This window comes from Aquarana catesbeiana, linkage group LG01, assembly GCF_042186555.1.
Source record: "Aquarana catesbeiana isolate 2022-GZ linkage group LG01, ASM4218655v1, whole genome shotgun sequence".
Classification (NCBI taxonomy): domain Eukaryota; kingdom Metazoa; phylum Chordata; class Amphibia; order Anura; family Ranidae; genus Aquarana; species Aquarana catesbeiana.
Window position 1 is genome coordinate 835,300,018 of NC_133324.1, and position 23,200 is coordinate 835,323,217.

The 23,200-nt window shown below is 39.4% G+C and overlaps 1 protein-coding gene across 11 annotated transcripts in view; it reads left to right on the forward strand.

The window, feature by feature from the left end:
- APBB2 (amyloid beta precursor protein binding family B member 2) overlaps positions 1-23,200 on the forward strand; it is a 488,394-nt gene that overhangs the window by 438,204 nt on the left and 26,990 nt on the right. For 9 of the 11 annotated variants that reach the window (XM_073608526.1, XM_073608531.1, XM_073608524.1 and 6 more), the window contains 4 exons: positions 3,875-3,989; positions 5,872-5,959; positions 10,524-10,607; positions 15,907-16,022. In XM_073608526.1, coding sequence (XP_073464627.1) covers positions 3,875-3,989; positions 5,872-5,959; positions 10,524-10,607; positions 15,907-16,022 — 403 coding nt within the window. The remainder of the gene's footprint in view (positions 1-3,874; positions 3,990-5,871; positions 5,960-10,523; positions 10,608-15,906; positions 16,023-23,200) is intronic. The other 2 variants (XM_073608532.1, XM_073608525.1) reach the window with 1 other exon arrangement.

Below are 23,200 nucleotides of genomic sequence, written 5' to 3' on the forward strand. Positions count from 1 at the left end.
TTTTTCATCTTGTCGTACACCTTGTTGGTGGAAAGTCCGATCGTGTGTACGGGGCATAACTTCTACTGGGTAGCTTGTTCTTCTAGTGCATGTGAAGAAAAATATAAATAAAGGCAGATGGGATAAAAAAAAAAATCATATGCCGCAATGCTATTATTACTTGTATTCACCACATAAAATTTATCACAATACATTTTTCAGAATAGTCGTCCCTTATAGTGTCCTTTGCAGTGTACTGTGCAAAGAGCGTGCAGTGAGCGGCTGTTCCCTTTAGTAGTCTCAATCACAACACTGGTATCTCAAATCCTTTGGCACGTCAATCATTTCATATAGATTTAGATGTTTTCCTGAAATTCACATTTAAAAGGTCACAGCAAAGTCAAGATTCATGGGAAAATAGTAATTTAAGTGAATATTTTGGGTAGTTAATCTTATAAAGGGAAACGTGATTACGTTTTCTTCAGTATTGCAGTATATGATAGGGTAAACATATTATAGGTGCTGAATTGTGGTGCTCATTGTGGCTGATATTTAAACTAGTTTTCAGCTAGTAAAATTATTGTTTTAATTTTATAATTCTTAAAAAAGTTCAAAACTTCCCTGTCCCCCCCCCAGTATTTATATGAATGTACCCCAGTGTGCATAGCTGATTCCTCCTGAATTTTTTATTAATGATAAGAGCTGTAGAAGTTTCGGAAAAGGCCCCCATATGTATTTCTTAGAACTTTTTATGTAATTCTTTAAAACAATCTTTGTCTACAATAAAGTTCAGAAATCTGGTTGGTTGTACTTTCATATGCTGGTCTATACTAAAAAAAAAGGCCTTTGCAATGCCAGCTTAACTTACTACTCCATTTAACAGCTATATTCAGTGGTGGTAACCTCTGTCATATAATTTCAACATTTTATTAAAAATCATAAGTGTGGCGCTAAATCATTGTCCAGACTGCTTCAGTCCTGTGTTAAATCACTTGATATGAGGATAGTATTTCTCTTAAATTTCAGATTTTCCTGTAATAAATCTCTCAAGTATAGCAAAGCAGGATAATGGAGTTCTGTTAACTAGAAATCTTGTACAGCCCATTAATTTAAGAAACTAACATGATTATTGCCGTTAGCAATTCACTTGTCACTAGATATTATAATTAGACTTCATTTGCAAGGAAAGGCACCAATTTCATTATAAAGAAATAAGTCAACTTAACTGGGCTTCTGTTTAAAGGACATTTTAAAGGCAGCCTGTGTCTTGTGTGATATATGGATAAATGTGTGACAGAAAGGGTGCTAGCACAGAAAATATGGCCACTCGCGGACAAACGTTAATTGTCGCCTGTATCTAAAAGCTGTCACATATCTGTGGGCTAACCCGGAGCTGTGAAGACAAATCAAGGCCAAGGCACTTGGATTATCCAACCTTTCTCATGTCTGTGGATAGCGTGAAACAAGTAAATATCCTGTACAGTGATTGCATAAGTCTGACATTGAAAGTCTGTGTTTGCTAACGATCTCTCTGCCCAATAATTACTTTTTGCTTAGAGGGAAAATTTGACAAATATAGCCATTCATATCACACCATAATACCTCACAACTTTTTGAAGTGGAAAAGAGGGACACCTATTAGCAAAAGGAGAATTCTATAAAGAAAAAATATTTGTTAAACCCACGTTCTTTTTTTTAACCACTTCAGCCCTGGAAGATTTTACCCCCTTCCTGACCAGAGCACTTTTTACAATATAGCACTGTGTCACTTTAACCGACAATTGCGCAGTCATGCAACGTTGTACCCAAACAAATTTTGCGTCCTTTTTTTCCCGACAAATAGAGCTTTCCTTCGGTGGTATTTGATCAGAGTAACAATTTTGAAAAAAAAAAAATTTTTTTACTTTTTGCTATAATAAATATCCCCGAAAATGTTTTTAAAAAACAAATTTCTTCATCAGTTAAGGCCAATATATATTCTTCTACATATTTTTGGTAAAAAAATCACAATAAGCGTATATTGATTGGTTTGCGCAAAAGTTATAGCGTCTACAAACTATGGGAAAGATTTATGGCATTTTTATGGCATTTTTATTCATTTACACACACAAATCCCCGTGCTGGCTCTCCGCCATGCAGCAGCTCTTAAAGGGAAACCCGTATAAGTATGGGATTTCGCCCAGGAGAGCCATTGTGCCGCAGTTAATCTGCGTGAGGCGATCGGGAACCGGTTAACCACTACTATTCCTTTTTACTGGCTTTTGAAATTTACAAATGCAGCAATTTGGAAATTGGATGAAAGATTTCGCACTGTTAAAACACTTATTGAAAGATAAATAATGCATTTTATATACAACTATATAGACCAGATAAAAATAAGGGCCAAATGAGGAGGAAATAGGAACAGAGGGACTTTGTTCCAAATCAGGAACAGTTCCTCGAAATCAGGGACATTTGGGAGCTATGCACCATATATCCCTACAGCAGTAAAGCAGAAATCCTCCTTTAAATTTTCTCTAGCTTGTCTCCTGAGGCAGTTACAGTATTTCTATATGAATTGAGGACACCTCTATTATTGCTCTTATTGTGGAGCCATCCTCTCTTGAGCCATCAAGTAGACAGCATGACTGATTTCTAATGCTGTTGAAATTAAATGTATTAATCAACAATTTGACTTGTATTTGGCATCTTTGCATTTTGTGCATTTCTCAAATTCTTTCTCAGATTGTTTGTGATGCCTGCATTTAATATTTCAGATTACTTGGTTCTCTTGTGCTCCTTTAGTGCTTTTACAATGTAAAAGCACTAAAGTTTTATCAACTATGAAACGTTTTTTTATTTTGGATGAAGTAAAGCAGGGTTCAGTTCCCAGCCAGTTTTCAGTACTGTTTGTGGGATATCACCCCCCTCCAATTCACCACAACAACACATACACAAAACGTTTCTACATGCCTGAGCGCTGCCAGTATATTACTTTGAAGTAAACACTTGGTACAGAATGTCTGTGTCTTACTTTATAGTGGATGCTCCCAAATAATATATGTATAACTCTGTTGGCCTGGTGATAATGGTAGCTTGGTTGAGAAAGTGGACTGTGACAACGGTGCTTACAATAGAGCAAGTTTCACTACCTGGCTGCTGACAACCAAGAAAATTTAGCAAGGGTTTAATTGTTACCCTATGCTGCCATAAACATCTTCATGAGTTTCTCTATAATATGATGAATAGGATCAGTTCTGTGATAGATTAATGCATTATTTGATTTTTTGGTATAATCTGAAATATTACATACAATATCATAGGATGGTCTAACATCTTCTGTGATGTACAGTACCTGCATGTTTTACAGGACAAATTTGATTCCCTTTTATTTGCTTAGTCTAGCAGAAGCCTCTTGTTATTCTGTACATATGGTTGCCAGTTTTATGTTGCTTTTGTAGTATAATGTTTCTTGAAGTGAACAGAGTTTCAGTACAATGATGCGTTCCCTGAATTTCAATGAACAACCCAGATTTCCAATTAAGCTACATGTGGAGATTTATTACACCTAGGTTTTGCCCATTTACAATGCACTGCAGCATATTTTATTTGTCTCCTTGGTGGAAAATATACAATTACACTTTAGAATGACTTATTCCCATTCTTTGTATGTATTAAAGCTACCAGCGACTCAGCAAGTCAGTCTTCAAATCTTTATCAGTTTTTTGTTACCCAGCCACAAAGCAACAAACATCTCAGGAGGAGCCGAGGAATGACTGTCATTTTCGCTGCAGCCTTGATGCAAAATATTCTGAAAATATTCTGAAATACCTTACTGTGAAAAAAAGATGTAACATGCCTGCATTTATTTAAATATGTATGGAACTCAGTTCTTGTAATGTTCTTTGTCTCACAGGGATTTCGCATATGTTGCCAGAGACAAGGATACAAGGATTTTAAAATGCCACGTGTTCCGTTGTGACACACCAGCAAAAGCCATTGCAACCAGTCTTCACGAAATTTGTTCTAAGGTAAGATGCAGGAGGGGGGTTCACCAATAAATGAAATGGCTTAATTACTTGAGAGTACAGTGGTGGCCAAACGTTTTGAGAATTGCACAAATATTATTTTTCACAAAGTCTGCTGCTTCAGTGGTTTTTAGATCTTTTTGTCAGATGTTACTTTGGCATACTGAAGTATAATTACAAGCATTTCATAAGTGTAAGGGCTTTTATTGACCAATTACATTAGGTTTATGCAAAGAGTCAATATTTGTAGTGTTGACCCTTCTTTTTCAAGACCTCTGCAATTCTCCCTGCCATGCTGTCAATCAACTTCTGGGCCACATCCTGACTGATGGCAGCCCATTCTTGCCTAATCAATTGGAGTTTGTCAGAATTTGTGGGTTTTTTGTTCACCGGCCTTTTGAGGATTGACCACAAGTTCTCAATGGCATTAAGGTCTGGGGAATTTCCTGGCCATGGACCCAAAATGTCGATGTTTTGTTCCCCAAGCCACTTAGCTATCACTTTTGCCTTATGGCAAGGTGCTCCATCATGCTGGATAAGGCATTGTTCATCACTAAACTGTTCTTGGATGCTTGAGAGAAGTTGCTCTCGGAGGATGTTTTTGTGCCATTCTTTATTCATGGCTGTGTTCTTAGGCAAAATTGTGAGTGAGCCCACTTCCTTGGCTGAGAAGTAACCCCACACATGAATGGTCTCAGGATGCTTTACTGTTGGCATAACACAGGACTGATGGTAGCGCTCACTTTTTCTACTCCGGACAGGGTTTTCTAAGGATGCCCCTAGTCCTCAGCAGCCAATCCCTGTACCTTTTGTACTGTAGAATATCAATCTGTCCCTGATGTTTTTCCTGGAGAGAAGTGGCTTCTTTGCTGCCCTTCTTGACACCAGGCCATCCTCCATACGTTATCGCCTCACTATGCATGCAGATGCACTCTCACCTGTCTGCTGCCATTCCTGAGCAAGCTCTGCACTGGTGGTGTCAACTGTAGGGGACGGTCCTGGCGTTTGCTGGACTTTCTTGGACACCCTGAAGCTTTCTTCGCAAATGTAGTGGAAATCTTTTTATAGGATTAAGTTCATTTTCATGGCAAAGAGGGACTTCATCTGATCACTCTTCATAAAAAGTCTGGAGTATATGCAAATTTCCATCAAAAAGACCGAGGCAGCATACTTTGTGAAAATTAATATTTGTGTCATTCTCAAAATGTTTGGCCATGGCTGTATGTGTACAAGAAGGGGAGATTGGGCAAAAACGTCATACTGATATCTGCTTATAGTGCGACTTTGCCTAAATACAGATTTGATTCACAGGTTTACTTCCAGAAAAAAAAAAATCTTACAATTCACCCACTCCTGTTATGCTGTATGAATGTACACATAGGGGTGGTAACAGTGGGGTTGATTTACTAAAATTGGAGAGTGCAAAATCTGGTGCAGCTGTGCATGGTAGTCAATCAGCTTCTAACCTCAGCTTGGTAAATTAGACTTTAAAAAAAAAAGCTGGAAGCTATGCAGAGCTACACCACATTTTACACTCTTCAGTTTTAGTAAGTCAACCCCAGTTTTTTTTTAGAATGTGCGTTCAACTTTTCTATGCTCTAGTACCTCATCCTGTTGTTCATCAGCTTAAAGATCTGAGACTCTTACTACAAAGTCTGACTTCAACTTCCCCCTTGCTCATGACAGATTAATATAAAGACACATTTCAGGTAATGCATGTTGTTTTTTTCTGTTCTGAACTTACATCGTGCTGTTCCTTCTGCCGATGGTAGAGAAATCATCCCAAGCAGTACTGAAGAAGTAGTAAAGCTGATAAAAGTGGAGAATAATGAAATGACTCTATAAAATAAATCCATTAACAGTGGAAATCCCTGGTGTCTTACAGATTATGGCAGAAAGAAAAAATGCCAAAGCTACGGCTTGCAGTTCCTCGCAGGAAAGACCACATGCTAGCCTGGATGTGCCACTGCAAGGTAGACAATGTTACTACACTATTTTGTTGCAGCACTTTATGATTGTCTTCTAATAATGCAGGAGTTGTTTAAAATAATTTGCTAAAATAGTTAAAGGATAACTAAACCCAAGAGCAAAATTGCAATATATTGCAGCTTACAGTCCTTATGTGGTGGCTGCATTTGTTTTCTTTTTTCCAAGCTAAGAACATTTTCAGCAAATACAGAATACCTGTTCATTTTGCCAGAAATGCAATGTCCTTGTCACTTCCTGTAATCTGCACAGAAGAATATCTTCCTTCACAGCTATCTTCTGTAAACAACAAATTGTCCTGCCCCCTGTGTAATGGAGATGAAGACATATGAACGTTTTTGTAATACATATCAGGAGAGCAGTCTAGGGTGACAATCATGGCTCTCTCAATAGATACAGTGGAAGAGTGACATAGCCAAACGGGGATAAGTGTGTTATTTGCAGGATCACCAGGTGAAAATAAAACAAAAGAAGCTTGAAAAAGAAAACAAATGTAGCCACCACATTAAGGACTAGTAAGCTGTATATACAATTTTTGGTTTAGGGTTTAGATTCACTTTAAAAGTATAGAGTGTCCTGCAAATGTAGGAAATGTGTCACACATTCCAACTAGATACTGTAGTTATTGCCCAAAATTTTTTTTAAGTTCAATCATTTTTATTATTTTTTTCATGGCGGCAAATACAGTCACATAAAACAATACAACAAACATATATTCATTAGCACAATCCAGTATATAAAGACTTCAGTCAGTTAAACAATGCAAGATATTTTCAGTAGACTGACCAGATGGCTTAGCATATGCCAGATGATCTTATATTCTCCTAACATAAAACTATAGAGAATAAACGAAATGTAGAAGAAAGCAGGGGGTATAGAAAGTAGGAAAGAGGAGGGGGGGGTTAAAGAAGCACCTCAGAATCAATGGAAAAGCCATCTCGCTATCAAGCGATATATCACATGCCTCAAAGGTCCAGTATGCGCCAATTGAAATCAGATGTCAATAGTGTGAGATCCACAAGTCCCACATTTTGTGCAATTTACACATGGTGCCAGTAATTTTAGTGGTCAGTTTCTCATTAGGGAAGATCCAGTGCATCTTATTCTATACTGCCACTAAACAAAGAGTATCTATGCCAGACGCTATAACTTTTAAGCAAACCAAATAATATATGCTTATTGGGATTTTTTTTTTTTTTTTTTTTACCAAAGACATGTAGCAGAATAGATTTTGGCCTAAATTCATGAAGAAATTAGATTTTACATTTTTTATTGGTTATTTTTTTATAGCGGAAACTAAAACAAAAATTATCAAGTTTATATTGCAAAATTATAAAAAAAAACCTAGTGGTGATCAAATACCACCAAAAAAAGGTCTATTTATTTGAAAGAAAGATAAAAAAATGTAATTCACAGTGTTGTATGACTGCGCAATTTCCAGTTAAAGTAGCTCAGTGACTAATAGCAAAAAATGCTCTTGTCATGAAGGGGTAAAATCTTCTGAAGTGGCTAGGGAGCGCCAGAATATCAACATTGAATAGTGTTTTCATCATATCGTAAACTTGGGTCCATAGAGTATGGACAATTGGGCAACTCCACCATACACATGAGTACTTCATATTTACCTGGTATTTTCAGCAGGTGCTGAGCGGCATGTGATAACAGTAGCTTTCTTGCAGCCAATGACCAGTTGTGCTATGAAAAAGACCTGAATACTTGGCAGATGAGATAACAGGGACTGTAGAGTCATGCACATCTCCCCCGGCTCTTCTAGCAGACAGGACCATGCAGCATAACTTTTGTTGTTAATTTCCTTAAAGCTCTGTTCACACCTAGGCGTTTTTGGGCATTTTTCTGCTCTAAGCCTCAGCTCTAAAATCGCCCAACAAGACAAATCAAGGGGCCGTTGAAATTAATTTTGGCAGATTACAGGCGTTTTTCATTCTTTTACGTTGGTGACCTTTTGACCTGTACAAACTTGCTGCAAAAATCACGGTAAAATGACTGCAAAAATCGCATGACTTTCTGCCTGAAAACAATACGCTCAGGTGTGAACAGAGCCTTAGATTTACCTACAACTATGTAGTGCAAGGGACTGCCTGATTGCATACAATTTGAAAGTGTTTAGATTTGACCTCATATTATATGGTTTTGGTAAATCTAAAGGAAAGTTGTACAAGAAGATTGTATAAAAGTTGTATAGTGTGTAGCCAGCTTAGGCAGTTACTTAAAAGGAGCCTCGAATCCTACAGGCAAGGCTGGGATTTCCTATTATAAAACCCAGCATGCTTTGTATATGGAGTATTAATGGATGTACCCTGTATTACATGTTTGATTATGTCATCAGCTGTCAGTCATGCCATAAGACTATTAATGATATTACTCAGTAACAATATTTGTACGTCTAAGAATCTATACTAAAGGGGGTGTCTATCTAGTCATCATTTTGTTTTTATTATTTGCAATTTCTATACCTAGGTATGGAAAACATATGTGTACTTTAAATGTATTCTACCTTTTATTTTTATGCTTTAAATTCTAAGTTCTGTGAAGTTCTTGTACTTTCATCCTTTGTCCCTATGTATGGCAATATCGGGCTTTAACATATAAAATGACAATCATTGTCTATGTAGAAGAATAGCATGATTGTAATGGTCAACCATGGTGCACAAAGGAATACTCAACACCTCATTGGCGGAGGCGAATTTTAAAGTGTTATCGCGCTGGTACATTGTTCCTACAAAGCTAGCAAAAATATACCCTGGTACCTCTTCTCTGTGCTTTCGGGGATGCGGACAGGAGGGAAATATGTACCATGTCTGGTGATCCTGTCCAAAGGTCCGACGGTTCTGGATTCGAGTGTTTAACCTAGACTACTCTGTGACCAGACAAAATATACCTAGAAGGGCTAAATTGGGGTTGTTCAGTGATCTGAGGAGATCCCCAGACATCGGCGCACTCTCATATCTTTCATCCTTCTAGCGGCCAAAATAACCATTGCACGTGTATGGAAATCGCCTGTAATCAATATTGCCCTGGTGAAACACAAGATCTCATGGATCATGATCAATGAAAAACTGACTAGTATCCGTCAGGATAGGCAAACTAGGTTTGAAAAGGTGTGGAACCCCTGGATCGCTTATCTCCAGGCTCCTTGAGAGCGTGACAGGTTTGTGGGGGGAGACCCGGAGTGAAGAGACGCACCCAACTCTACTCTTTCCTGATTCTTCCCCCATCCCCCCTTCTTTCCTTCTTTTTCCTTTTTTCTTTAAACTTTCCTGTTACCAGCTCTGTAATGCCGTGTGGCATAATTTTGGTAGGATGCCAATAGGAGACAGTAAAATCTCCCCAACTACGCTATATCATTGATTGCTATATTTTAGTGATGTTTACTGAGTCAGGAACACTGATTTTATTGGATTTTGCATCCTTGTGATTATTTTATGACGACTATTTGAACGTGAACGTCTGTATGTTGATTATTCTTGTAATATAAACCATTGAAACAAAAAACTTTAATAAAAAAGATTTAGAAAAAAAAAAAGAATAGCACGATTGTTACTATTATTTAGAGGTTTTTAAAACCAGCCAGGCTAAAATAGGAAAGTTAGGCTCCAAATAACTTTTTAATGTACATGTATACGTGGCTCATAGTATTTGCCCAGCTCTGTCTTCTGCCTATAGGTGAATTTTTCTGAACAGTTTTACCAGATTGCCAAATAATACAGTATTCGTTTGAGGAGTAGAAAGCGGGTTATGATGGGACATCAATATCTTAGATACAGCAGATAGCAAAGGCAGCTTTAAATCTGGCGACCATCAGAGATTCCCACACTTTGAAGGGATCTCCTCTCACTTCTTAAAGTAGAAGTCCATCCTAAAACTAAAATCCCTGCATCTACAGATATCCATGATCTAACACTAACCTATCTAACCCTCTAAAGAAGAATTCAGTATACATACCTTTTCTGCAGCCGATACGACCCGATCCCAAGCTGACCTCTCAGCCGTGGCTTCTCTGTAGAGGCGGGTGCAGAGGACACGTCCGACAATGGAAGCCCCATAGTAAATCTATGGGGGACGTCACTCCCCATTCATTTCACAGCCGATGTCGGCTGTGTCCTCTGCAGAGCTTCTGCCACTGGAGACCAGATCGGCTTCAGGAAAGGTATGTATACTGATTTCTTGTTTAGTGGCCTAAATAGGTTAGTCTTATAATGTGGATGTCTGTAGATGTAGGGATTTTAGTTTTAGGGTGGACTTACACTTTAATTTGGCTATAGGGCACAAATGGCATAAACAAAACTACCGGGGGTTATAACTTTCCCTCACCCTGGAAGAAAAAAAAGTTTGGCCTTTAGTTCTACTTTAAAAGTGATTTGAGGGCTTTTATGGTATAGATGTGGCTTTGGGTATCTATTGTGGGAATTTTTATTAGAAATATGCTTTGCCTGTCTACAGAATGCTATATTATGTTTCCAGGTGCATAGCCATGTGTCTGATTTGTATTAATAGTATCACCTTTTTAACTCTGTCATTCTTCATCTGCAGTAGAATTCCCAACACCAAAGACAGAACTTGTGCAGAAGTTTCATGTGCAGTATGTTGGCATGCTGCCATGCGGTAGACCAACAGGTAAATAACAAGTGTATAAGCTAATTGAATTGTTTAGAACTTTATACAAAGTGATCAAATCTAAAATTCATGCCACCTCCCTACATCCCCCTATACTAACCTTACCAGCAATACTTTGCTGCTTCTTCTTCCTCCTCCTCCGCTAGTACTAAAATGACTGTTGTCTTGGTAGCATTGACTTCTCTTCCCCGGTCATGGGACAGTGAAAAAATGAAAAAGGTCAAAAGATTAGTGCCTTTGTAAGCCTAACATCCTACCCGGGCAAACAAATTTACCTTTTAATTGAATGGAAAGCTAGTACTGATGAACTGCAAATATAAGGCAAGTGAGAGAGATTTGATTTTCCTTTTTTTTCTAATTTGTTTTATTTGTTGTATTTGATTGCTTCTGTTTTACCTGATTAAATGTCGAAGAAAAGGAAAAGACACTAGAGAGGGAGAAGGGAATTGCTGCTCACCCCTTAGATATTAAAACAAAAAAGAGAGAAAGGTTTCCCCACAGGCGGGGTTTTTAGGCAGCACAGTAACAGGTGTAGTCAGTATTGTATGAAAAAATACAACTTTATTAAAAAATATACCATAAGTTAAAAACAATGAGCTCCAGTGAGGAGTGCTTAAAAGCTAAGTAGCTGGACATACAATGGCAGACATATATTCATAACAAATCCTATCATGAACATAAGACCTGACGCGTTTCAACCCTTAATAGTTGGGGTCTTCTTCAGAGGTTCGGTCTGCTAGAAAGAACATATAAATAGCATTGGTATATACATACATCGCTTACATTGTATAACAGTAACCACATTCATCATGCAATGCACCAATACAGTATAGTTACCAAGTAGTGTATGTCCAACAGAAGAAAGAAAACTTCCCACATGGAGGTCCCTTAGAAAGATATGCTGTGTTTCCCTCACAGTCCGAGGGAGAATTCCGGATGCCTCCACCACCACCTCAACCCAGACCGGGGTAGCGAGAGGCGAAAGTGACTTGCGAGAGGCCACACACTGGGGCACCGCCCGCCAGAGCAAACAGCCGGCCGACGAGCACAAAACCTAGGATGAGAGCTTTATGAGACAGGCCAAATGCATTTGGCCTGTCTCATAAAGCTCTCATCCTAGGTTTTGTGCTCGTCGGCCGGCTGTTTGCTCTGGCGGGCGGTGCCCCAGTGTGTGGCCTCTCGCAAGTCACTTTCGCCTCTCGCTACCCCGGTCTGGGTTGAGGTGGTGGTGGAGGCATCCGGAATTCTCCCTCGGACTGTGAGGGAAACACAGCATATCTTTCTAAGGGACCTCCATGTGGGAAGTTTTCTTTCTTCTGTTGGACATACACTACTTGGTAACTATACTGTATTGGTGCATTGCATGATGAATGTGGTTACTGTTATACAATGTAAGCGATGTATGTATATACCAATGCTATTTATATGTTCTTTCTAGCAGACCGAACCTCTGAAGAAGACCCCAACTATTAAGGGTTGAAACGCGTCAGGTCTTATGTTCATGATAGGATTTGTTATGAATATATGTCTGCCATTGTATGTCCAGCTACTTAGCTTTTAAGCACTCCTCACTGGAGCTCATTGTTTTTAACTTATGGTATATTTTTTAATAAAGTTGTATTTTTTCATACAATACTGACTACACCTGTTACTGTGCTGCCTAAAAACCCCGCCTGTGGGGAAACCTTTCTCTCTTTTTTGTTACCTGATTAAATGTATCCTGTCTTGATTGTGAACTTCCAACCAAAGAGCAGCTACTATGGGACATGAGATGTCTGCTATAATCTCTAATAGTTAGAAAGGCTTCTTTATAACACTCTGGGGGTTATTTACTAAAGACAAAAAGACTGTGCACTTTGGAAAGTGCAGTTGCTCCAGAGTTTAGGAAATGAGAAGCTCTGCTGACTTCCATCATCCAATCATGTGCAGGCAAAAATGATGTTTTTTTTTTTTTCATTGCATGCCATTGGGTATTCTTTGCAAAGTGAACCTTTACCTCATTTACTAAGCTCTGGAGCAACTACACTTGCAGAGCACAACTGCACTTTGCAAAGTGCACAGTCTATTTGCCCTTGTTAAATCAACCCCTGTGTCTTTTAGTTTCATGTTGTTACTGGCCTGACATACTATTGCTCTGTCTCAAGAGAAGCCAAAGAGGTTAAGAAATGGAAGTGGGCAGTGTTTGAACTCCAGGAAAAGTTAGAGAGAGTAAATAACCAAAAGAAAAAGAAAAGGTTTATACGCTGGGCCAATATAGATGTGGTAAACTGCTGCAACCCAATGATCTGAATACTAGACTGTTGAAAACATGTATAAAAATGATTCACTGTTTCTTTAAATTATATGAAATAAGATAAATGCAAACACCAATATGACTCTAAAATATGAATAGTGAACAAACATTAAAATGAATTCATATATTAAACAGCATATAAGTATATAGCAATCAACAATATGCTTAAAATAAAACAAAATCAAAGTCCATAAAACTAATTGATGTGATATATATATATATATATATATATATATATATATATGTATGAAGCAAAGTCCAAAATGTGCCAAATGAATAAAGTGCTCAGTGCTACTAAAAAACGTTCACTTTAGTGCTCCAAACATGCTCCTTTAAAAAAAGACAGACTCTTACCAGATAACACGGATCTTGGTTCAGAGAGCAGACAAGCCCATGTGCAATCTTCACAAAGGAAGACCCAATGATTGGAAGTAGTTGTAATGCTCGCGCTGCTGGGGAATGAAGTCAAACACCTCACATATGTGTAAATGAAAACAGGGAGAGACCTCATAGTGTACAGCAGAATGGTGATTTTATTAAAAAGTTTAAAATTACACTTACAGTGAGGCTGAATATGAAAAGCGGTATGAGCAAACCAGAGGGCCATGGTGTCACCCGAGCTCTGGCCATGATAAAGTCACATGTATGCTCCAACCGACGCGTTTCCCCAAAAATGGTGTTCTTTTGAGATTGGAGGATCCATCATTGGGGCTTTCTTTTTGGAGATTGCACAAAGGCTTGTCTGATCTCTGTAACTGTGATCTATGTTATCTGGTAAGAGGCTGTCTTTTTTTCAAAAGGATCACGTTTGGAGCACTGAAGCACAGTTGTAAAGTGGATGTTTTTTAGGAGCACTGAGCAATTTATTCACTTGACAAATTTTGGACTTTGTTTAATATATATATATATATACAGTCCCTGACAAAAGTCTTGTCGCTTGTGTACAAATTGACCTGAAGTGCCGCTAAAATATATTTCTAATCAAGATTTTGTTACAAGAAATGGGTCATTTTAATCCCAACAGCTTTTGTAATAATGTTTCAGTGCAAAACGAAACTGACAAAAAGTATTCTAATATTCACAGCTTGGTAAAGCCCAATTACATTTTTGCCAAGACATAAGTGTTGTCGCCTTGTTATATGAGCTTCACCTGTGACTAATAATGGATCAATTAGGTCTCAGGTGTGTATAAAAAGAACACCAGTACACTAGACCTTCTCAACTGCAACTAGACCTCTGCAAACATGCCTAAGATTCACCCGGAGACTAAAGTGTTGATTATCAAGAGGCTGAAGACCAGATCCACTGCTGATGTGGCAGACATCTTCAATGTGTCTCGGTGTCAAGTTCAGAGGATAAAAAAAAGATTTGAAGAGACTGGAGACGTTTTGGACAAGGCCAGGTCAGGCCGACCCTGCAAGACAACTGCTCAAGAGGACCGTTTGTTGGCTCGAAAATCCAAGGCCAGCTCATTTTCCACTGCAGCAGAGCTCCACGAGACCTGGTCACCTGAAGTCCCTGTGTCAACCAGAACAGTTTGTCGGATTCTGTCTCGAAATGGCCTCCATGGTCGAATCAGTGCCCATAAGCCAGCACTAAACAAAAGACAATTGAAGAACCGTGTGGCATTTGCCAAGGGCCACAGCCTGCTAAAAGGACAGACTCTGGAAAAGTGGCAGAAGGTGGATTTTTCAGATGAATCTTCTGTTGAATTACACCACAGTCACCGCAAATATTGCAGGAGACCTACTGGAACCCGCATGGAGCTGAGATTTACCCAAAAAAGTTTGGTGGAAGCAAAATCATGGTCTGGGGTTACATCCAGTATGGGGGTGTGCGAGGGATCTACAGGGTGGAAGGCAACATCAATAGTCTAAAATACCAAGAAATAGCTTGGCTACCTCTTATATTCCCAACCATAAAAAAGGCCAAATTTTGCAGCAGGATGGTGCTTCATAGCATACTTCCATCTCCACATCAAAGTTCCTTAAGGCAAAGAAGATCAAGATGCTCCAGGATTGGCCAGCCCAGTCACCAGACATGAACATCATTGAGCATATGTGGCGTAGGATGAAAGATGAAGCATGGAAGACGAAACCAAAGAATATTGATGAACTCTGGGAGGCATGCAAGACTGTTTTCTTTGCTATTCCTGATGACTTCATCAATAAATTGTATGAATCCTTGCCAAACCGCATGGATGCTGTCCTTCAAGCTCATGGAAGTCATACAAGATATTAAATTTGGATCTCACGGCACCACTACTTAATTTGCTGACATATTTTTGGATTTTCAGTAAAATTGTTCAATTTCTGTATAGGCAACAAAACTTTTGTCTTGCCAAAATTTGACCTGTCTGTCTTGATTAAGTGATAAATCTTTTTTCAGTGAAACTAATTTATTTCAGTGCATTAAACATCATTTGGGAGGGCTTTAGCTTTTCATATGAGCTATTTATAACACCAATTGATTAATTAAAAGTCAGGTTAATAGCAGGAGTTTCTACAAAATAGAGAAGCGACAAGACTTTTGTCAGGGACTGTATATACTGTATATATGTATATATATATATATATATAGATATATAGATATATATATCTATATATCTATATATATATATATCACATGTAACTATGTAGCATCAATTGGTTTTATGGACTTTGATTTTGATTTATTTTAAGCATATTGCTGATTGCTGTATACTTATATGCCATTTGTTTTTTAATTTATTTTTATTTTTGTTCACTATTCATATTTTGTGGTCATATTGGTGTTTGCACTTATCTTATTTCTTATAATTTAAAGGAACAGTGCACCGTTTTTATATACAGAGTGAAGAACCAGTAACAATGTAAAACGAAACCAGATCAGGATGCAGAAGAAACTTTTCTGACTAATAAAGGAATAGTAGGCACCTTGCGATCTAAACTTCTCTTATTATAGTTAAACAATAAATGTTGTTGCCTGGTTATAAAAATGAGTGCCCTTTGCTTTTCTTTTTTTAAGGGATGGATATTGTTAATGACGTCATTGAAGGGCTTATCGAACAATCAGACAAAGAAGAATGGGTTCCAGTTATTATGAATGTAGCTGATGCTACTGTAACAGTTATTAAAGAACAGGTGAGTAACCAAGGGATATACTCTACATATATGTTGTGTGGAGTGTATTATCAGCTCTATTATCAATTCTAAGATGTAATGAAATGTGCAGTAACCCATAGCCACAAGTCACATTTCACTAAAGGCTGAGTTCTTTAGATGTTATTTGGTACTGCTACAGTGCCTTGCAAAAGTATTCACCCCTTGGCATTTTTCGTGTTTTATTACCTAACAACCTGGAATTAACATGGATTGTTTGAGGATTTGCATCATTTAATTTACTCAACTTTTTTATAATTTTTTTTATTGTGAAGCAAACAACAAATAGGACAAAATAACAGAAAAGGTCAATGTGCATAACTATTCATCCCCCCTAAAGTCAATACTTTGTAGAGCCACCTTTTGTGGCTATCACAGCACAAAGTCACTTTGGATAAGTCTCTATGAGCTTGCCACATCTTACCACTGGGATTTTTGCCCAGTCCTCCTTGCAAAACTGCTCCAGCTCCTTCAAGTTGGATGATTTGCACTTGTGAACAGCAATCTTTAAGTCTGACCACAGACTTTCTATTGGATTGAGGTCTGGGCTTTGACTAGGCCATTCCAACACATTTACATGTTTCCACTTAAGTATTGCTTTAGCAGTGTGTTTGGGGTCATTGTCCTGCTTGAAGGTGAACCCCCGTCTGAGCCTCAAATCACACACAGAATGGTGCAGGTTTTGATCAAGAATATCCCTGTATTTTGCACCATCCAACTTTCCCTCAACTCTGACCAGTTTCCCAGTCCCGACTGCTGAAAAACATCCCCACAGCATGATGCTGCCACCACCATGTTTCACTGTGGGGATGGTGTACTTTGGGTGATGTGATGTATTGGGTTTGTGCCAGACATAGCGTTTTCTTTGATGGCCAAAAAGTTTAATTTTAGTCTCATCAGACCAGAGCACCTTCCTCCATACATTTTGGGAGTCCACCACATGTCTTTTCGCAAACTCAAAACGTGCCATTTTGTTTTTTGCTGAAAGTAATGGCTTTCTTATGGCCACTCTGCCATAAAGCCCAACTCTGTGGAGCGTACGGCGTATTGTCGTCCTATGTACAGTACGCCAGTCTCTGCTGTGGAAATCTGCAGCTCCTCCAGGGTTACCTTAGGTCTCTGTGCTGCCTCTCTGATTAATGCCCTCCTTGCCCGGTCTGTGAGTTTTTGTGTGCGACCGTCTTTTGGCAGGTTTGCTGTTTTGCCATGTTCTTTCCATTTGGTTATGATAGATTTGATGGTGCTCCTAGGGATCATCAAAGATTTGGACATTTTTGTATAACCTAACCCTGACTTGTATTCGCAACAACAATGTCCCTTACTTGTTTGGAGAGTTCCTTGGCCTTCATGGCAGTGTTTGGTTAGTGGTGCCTCTTGCTTAGGTGTTGCAGCCTCTGGGGCCTTTCAAAAAGGTGTGTATGTGTAATGACAGATCATGTGACACTTAGATTGCACACAGGTGGACATCATTTCATTAATTATGTGACTTCTGAAGGTAATTGCACCAGAGCTTTTTATGGGATTCACAACAAAGAGGGTGAATACTGAAAAATAGTTTTATGTATATATTTTTCTAATTTTACTTCACCAACTTAGACTATTGTGTTCTGATCCATCACATATAATTCAGATTAAAAAAACATTGAACTAAAGGCTGTAATGTAACAAAATATGTAAAAAGCCAAGGGGGTGAATACTTTTGCTAGGCACTGTATATGGTACAATCTACAATATTTTTCATTGTTATGGACAAGATGGAAACCTTTTGTGTTTTTTTCCCGGTTGTCAGAAAAGTGAGGAAGGCTTAAGCAAGGACCAGATGAATTTTGATCTGTCTGGCCGTTCCTGAGAAATTGATATAATGATCGACTTTTCATGAACAGGCTTGTTGGAAATGTTTTATTCAGTCAGGGCTGCAACCAAAAAGTCCATGCTGTCAGAATTCAATAACACAATGTGCTAATCGCAAAAAACTCACCCATGTATGCCCAGCTTTAGTGCTTGTGTCAAGTGTTATTGTCGTTAAAACCATTGGGAAACTTCCCTATATTTCTGCATCTTTCCAACAAGTCATTGAGATATTTCCACTGCACACCTTAATGGCATCCGACTTACAGTATGTGTAATGATGGATGGCACACTGTTTAAGTGTAGGGCTTGTTACCAGCACACTTTTCTCTTGATGACTAAAGTTCCTTTTTTGTGCATAATTTAAGTCACAAATCAAATGCAATGCACTCATTTGTGACTTCCATTATGTACAGATACATGTAAAGAAATTTACACTGAAAGTATCATACACTGAACTTTCTAAAAGAAATATGGATAGCAAATTTTCTGCAACCCAGTACCTCAAGATTTGAGTACTAACCACATACCCGGGCCACTCTAACTCAGCAACACAATGCACTTGTTTGGCTTGTTGTTACATAACACATTACATAACACCTAAAAATATGCTAAGATAGAGTAGCAATGGACAATTCCGTAATGATAATGTTCATAGGATGGATAAAGCATTAGTGATCAAAACATATATTCACTGGTTTGCCTTCTCTATTTATCTGTCTTTTATTTGGTGTGAATGTTTGCTCCTGCATTAGATATGTTCTATTTACATTGAGAGAATGTGGCTATATAAAGCGCAAAAGCATCAACTGAGGGTCTCATCAGGTTAGTAAATAATGTTTCCAAACCATATAGGCATTTATTATTCACTCCTAAATCTAGTTTCGTTTTTAGCAACCTTCTCAGCTAATTTGAATTAGGAAAGGCTTTAAGGTGCACAAGCTTTGAAAAAAAAGTTACTCCTGTGCACATTAAAACACAAATGCACTAGTCCAGCCTCATTATCCCTTTAACCTAAATGACACCTCCAATCTAGCTTGTTTTGCAATGGAGCTACAGTCTTCACTGCTTACATCTTCCGGGCAGAAATCTCGCTAAAGCCCCATACACACGGCAGAATGTCGGGAGACATTTGCAGTAGAAAAAATACCGGCTGACATTCTGCCCATGTGTATGTCGGTTTGTCCGACAGAAGCCGGCCATTCGGCTGGAAAACCAGCAGCCAACCGACTCCCGATCAGCAGAGATCGCTAATTGGAGTGTTCTGGTGGGGGTCGTCCCCCTGTCAGAACACAACAGCTCAGCAGGGGAGGTGGCTGTACTAACCTTGTATGGTTAGTACAGTGTCTCCGACCAGAGCTGACAGCTTTTTTGTGCAACCCAGCGAGTTGCACGAAAAAAGACTGTAGTGTGTACCAGGCTTAAGCTAGGGCCACATTTTCATGGTAAGCCCTAATCGTCCTTAAGATTCTCCAGCCTCTGAGTACAGACCCAGCTGGCACCAACTTATCAGTGGCAACAATAAGGATAGTTTTCTTTAATTGCCTAATTACTAATACACCTTAGCACTAGCCACCCTGCTACGTGCTAACCACATGACACTGTTGCCAGACACAAAATCAGGAAGCATGTGTAGTGTCTATGGGTATTCTTAGGCCCCATTCACACCTGAGCTTGGCATTTTCAGGCAGAAAATCGTGCGATTTTTAAGGCGTTTTTTACAGCGATTTTGCAGCGGTTTTTACTGCGATTTGCCGCAATTTTGTGCAGGGCAAAAGGTCCCCAATGTAAAAAGCAGAAAAATGCCCAAATCTGCCCGATTCGCGTGACAAAAAAGGGTTCAAAACTTGTTTGAGCTTCAGGCGTAGGGTTCAGGCGTTTTGGAGTGGAGATGTGAACCATCTCCATAGAGAATAATTGATTTTTTTCCCCTCCAGCATTTTGTAGCTTCAGGCTTCAAGCTACAAAACGCTCAGGTGTGAATGGGCACTTAGAGGTGTCATTTCCAAAATACGCTAAAAACAATTGGAAAAAACAAGTATAATTAGCAGTAAAGGTTTGCAGACAACTATTACCAGCACTAGTTTTCAACCAACAATGAGAGATTATAGTTTTCTCTATATAGTTTATCAACTTGCTAATAAGAATTGAAAATGTGTACCACTTAAACGTTGGGTTCTTCTCTGCTCTCTTCAAACCAGGGTCTGACTCTGGTTCCTCTTGCTATTTCTTTGGATACTAATTTAATATACAGTATGTATTCACAACATCAGTTATTATATGACTGAGTGGTACTTAATTTGCCCATGTACATGTATATATTCCTTTAGATATACTGTAGTTTTGAGTGTAGCAAATACTGTACACTTGCTATAGTATGATTGATGTGATATACTTAGATATTTGTACCTATTGTACTATAGGGAGCCGGGCACTCACATCGGCTCCGTGGGCGAGCAAGGGGCGCACGCCCCCTAGTGGCCATATATGTTACCGACGTAACATAATGGCGATTCGCGCAGCCGAGCCATGTTGCCGCAGTATGACTGCGGCGACTGGTCGGCAAAAGGGGCCCACCATGGATGGATGGATTCACCAGGAGCGAACTTCCCCAACACGCCCCCACCATCACTTACTCACAGATCTTCAAGCAAGTCAGTCCAGCACGGTCTTCCACCTCTAAAAAAAAAAAAAAAAAAAAAAGTAAATTAGTCTTGGCATTGTTATAGGGATGATACAATTACAACAAAATGTCATATGGTCAAAGTTTTGGCACCTCTCAACATTGGTCAGATTATCAGTGCGGAAACCTGTGTGCCAAAACCTACCTGTGTACAGGTTTTGTTTAGTAATTGTTCACCTTACAAATACCTTATATCGACCCTCAGGTTTAGATATTAAAGCTGAACAGGCCGGTAAAAAAAAAGCATGCTTAATCTTGATATCATCATGCATACTTCCTCCACCAGCCTTTCCCAGTGTTCTGTGGAATCCTAGGGTTAATTTTGTGGTTGCTAGAGGTTCCTTGACTAACCTCTAATGAAACCACTAATGTAAAATACATTTTTCCTACAACTGTCCATCAATATGAGGATACTTGTCCTCCAAACATAAATATAGGGCACCCTTCTCTGCTAGTCACCAATGTTATGCCCTGTACACACGATAGGATTTTCCGATGGAAACTGTGTGATAGGACCTTGTTGTCGGAAATTCCGACCATGTGTAGGCTCCATCACACATTTTCCATAGGAATTTTTCGACACACAAAGTTTGAGAGCTTGCTATAAAATTTTCCGACAACAAAATCCGTTGTCGGAAATTCCGATCGTGTGTACACAAATCCGACGCACAAAGTGCCACACATGCTCAGAATAAATTAAGAGATGAAAGCTATTGGCTACTGCCCTGTTTATAGTCCCGACGTACGTGTTTTACGATCGGATTTTCCGACAACTTTGTGTGACCGTGTGTATGCAAGACAAGTTTTAGTCAAGATCCGTCGGAAAAAATCCATGGATTTTGTTGTCGGAATGTGTGATCAATGTCCGACCGTGTGTACAGGGCATAAGAGAGATCCTCGTCATATATTTTCAATACAGGGACCACTTTTCCTCTAACCATCATAGTAGAGGAGGAACTTTTTTACCGATCAATAAAGTAATGGACAGGGGCGGCCCATCCATTAAGGGCGCACGGGTGCCGCCCCCTCTGTCCAAGCCACCCCCTATATGGTTATGGTTAAAGCATGAATCTATCCACGGCCACCCCCTATTCAGGCGTTCGGCCCATTTCTAACACTGAATCGCATCTCTGCCAATCAGGAAGTGTGGGTCTGTTACCCGTTTCCCGATTGGCTGAAAGGTCAGGCTATACTATTGGATGCCCACGAGGAGGGGAGGAGACGCACGGCGGAAGCTGCCGTGTTCTCAGAAGAAAAGAGGACACAGGAGATGCTGACAGATGCCCGCCGCAGCTTGTCCCTGATCCCCGCTGCCGATTGGGTAAGTGCCGGTGGACCAGCAGACAGCTGGGGGGGAGTGGGGGGTTTGAGGTGCCGTGGGGGGGTGGTTTTTTGCCGCCCCCCCAAACAAAAAACCACCAGCCACCACTGGTAATGGACATTGTTCAGCTGTCCCCCAGGGGAGGGGTCCCCTTCCCCATTGACCATAAATGTAAGAAGCCCTCTTTTGCTAATCTGTTTTAACCCCTAAAAACCTGCACCACAGAGTGGTCCAGTTAAGTTGAATAGGTTGTGTTTGGCAAGTGCCCACTGAATGTGAGAGGTGGGATAACTTTTACCATGGCGTGATGCAAAGTATTATGGGTGTGGCATGTGTACACCCCCGTCTGCTGTTTAGCCTTAAACTCTTAAAGGTGTAGAGGCGGCAGCATTTGAGCCAATCAGAGATCTGCTGCACATGTTCAGTTAAACACAGGAATTAGCTAGTTGACCTCCTTAACCTGCTTATTCATTGTCCAGTTAAAAGCTGGGGGCACTGAGGTGAAGCTGAATAAGCTGAAATTTAAGCAGATATAAAAAGTATTGCAGTGCTGTATTTATTAGTACATTTTTTTTTAAATACAGGTGGTATAAGTACTTGAATCAGTAGTGATGCAGTGCAAGGAGCATTAGCTGTTTGCCCAGTAAACTGAGGACACCAACCTGGTCATGGAGTCTGAAGTTCAGCTTTAAATGTATTTAATACATCATTTCCAAGTTAATTGGGGATAACGGTAGCCTGTGGAAGTTTTATGGTTGTCTATAGCCAGTGGATTTCTGGAAAGACTAAAAGAAACCCTACAGCATTCCTTCTATTACTGCTAGGTGGCTTCAAGGTCACATTTCACTGGGACGCTGTGCATGCACAATGACATTTCGACGTGTGCACAAAATAATAAATGGTGCTGCAATCACTGAAGCACAATAATCCACTCATTTTTTTGCATTGTGAATGTACTTCATTTAGAGAACAGATGTTTGATTTAATAGCTTTTGTTAGTAATTAAGTGCATCGTATGCCTGGAGTTAACCCTTTCTCAATCCAAAGGAATTCAGGCTCTGGCGTAGGCTGTATGCAATAATATGGGCAGCTTTATAATGGTGCAGGAACAATTGTATGTAATATTTTAACCACTACATTTTGAAAAGCATAACACTATTAGTATTGGGGCTCTTTTACACATGTGGCTGCCCTTGCTGTCCCTTTGAGAAGTGATTTGTGGTGGATTACTTTTCAGAGGGAAGGTGACAGGTGGCTGGAAGGCAATATGTTGCATCCTCACCACCTGTTTTGAATAGACTCCCTCAA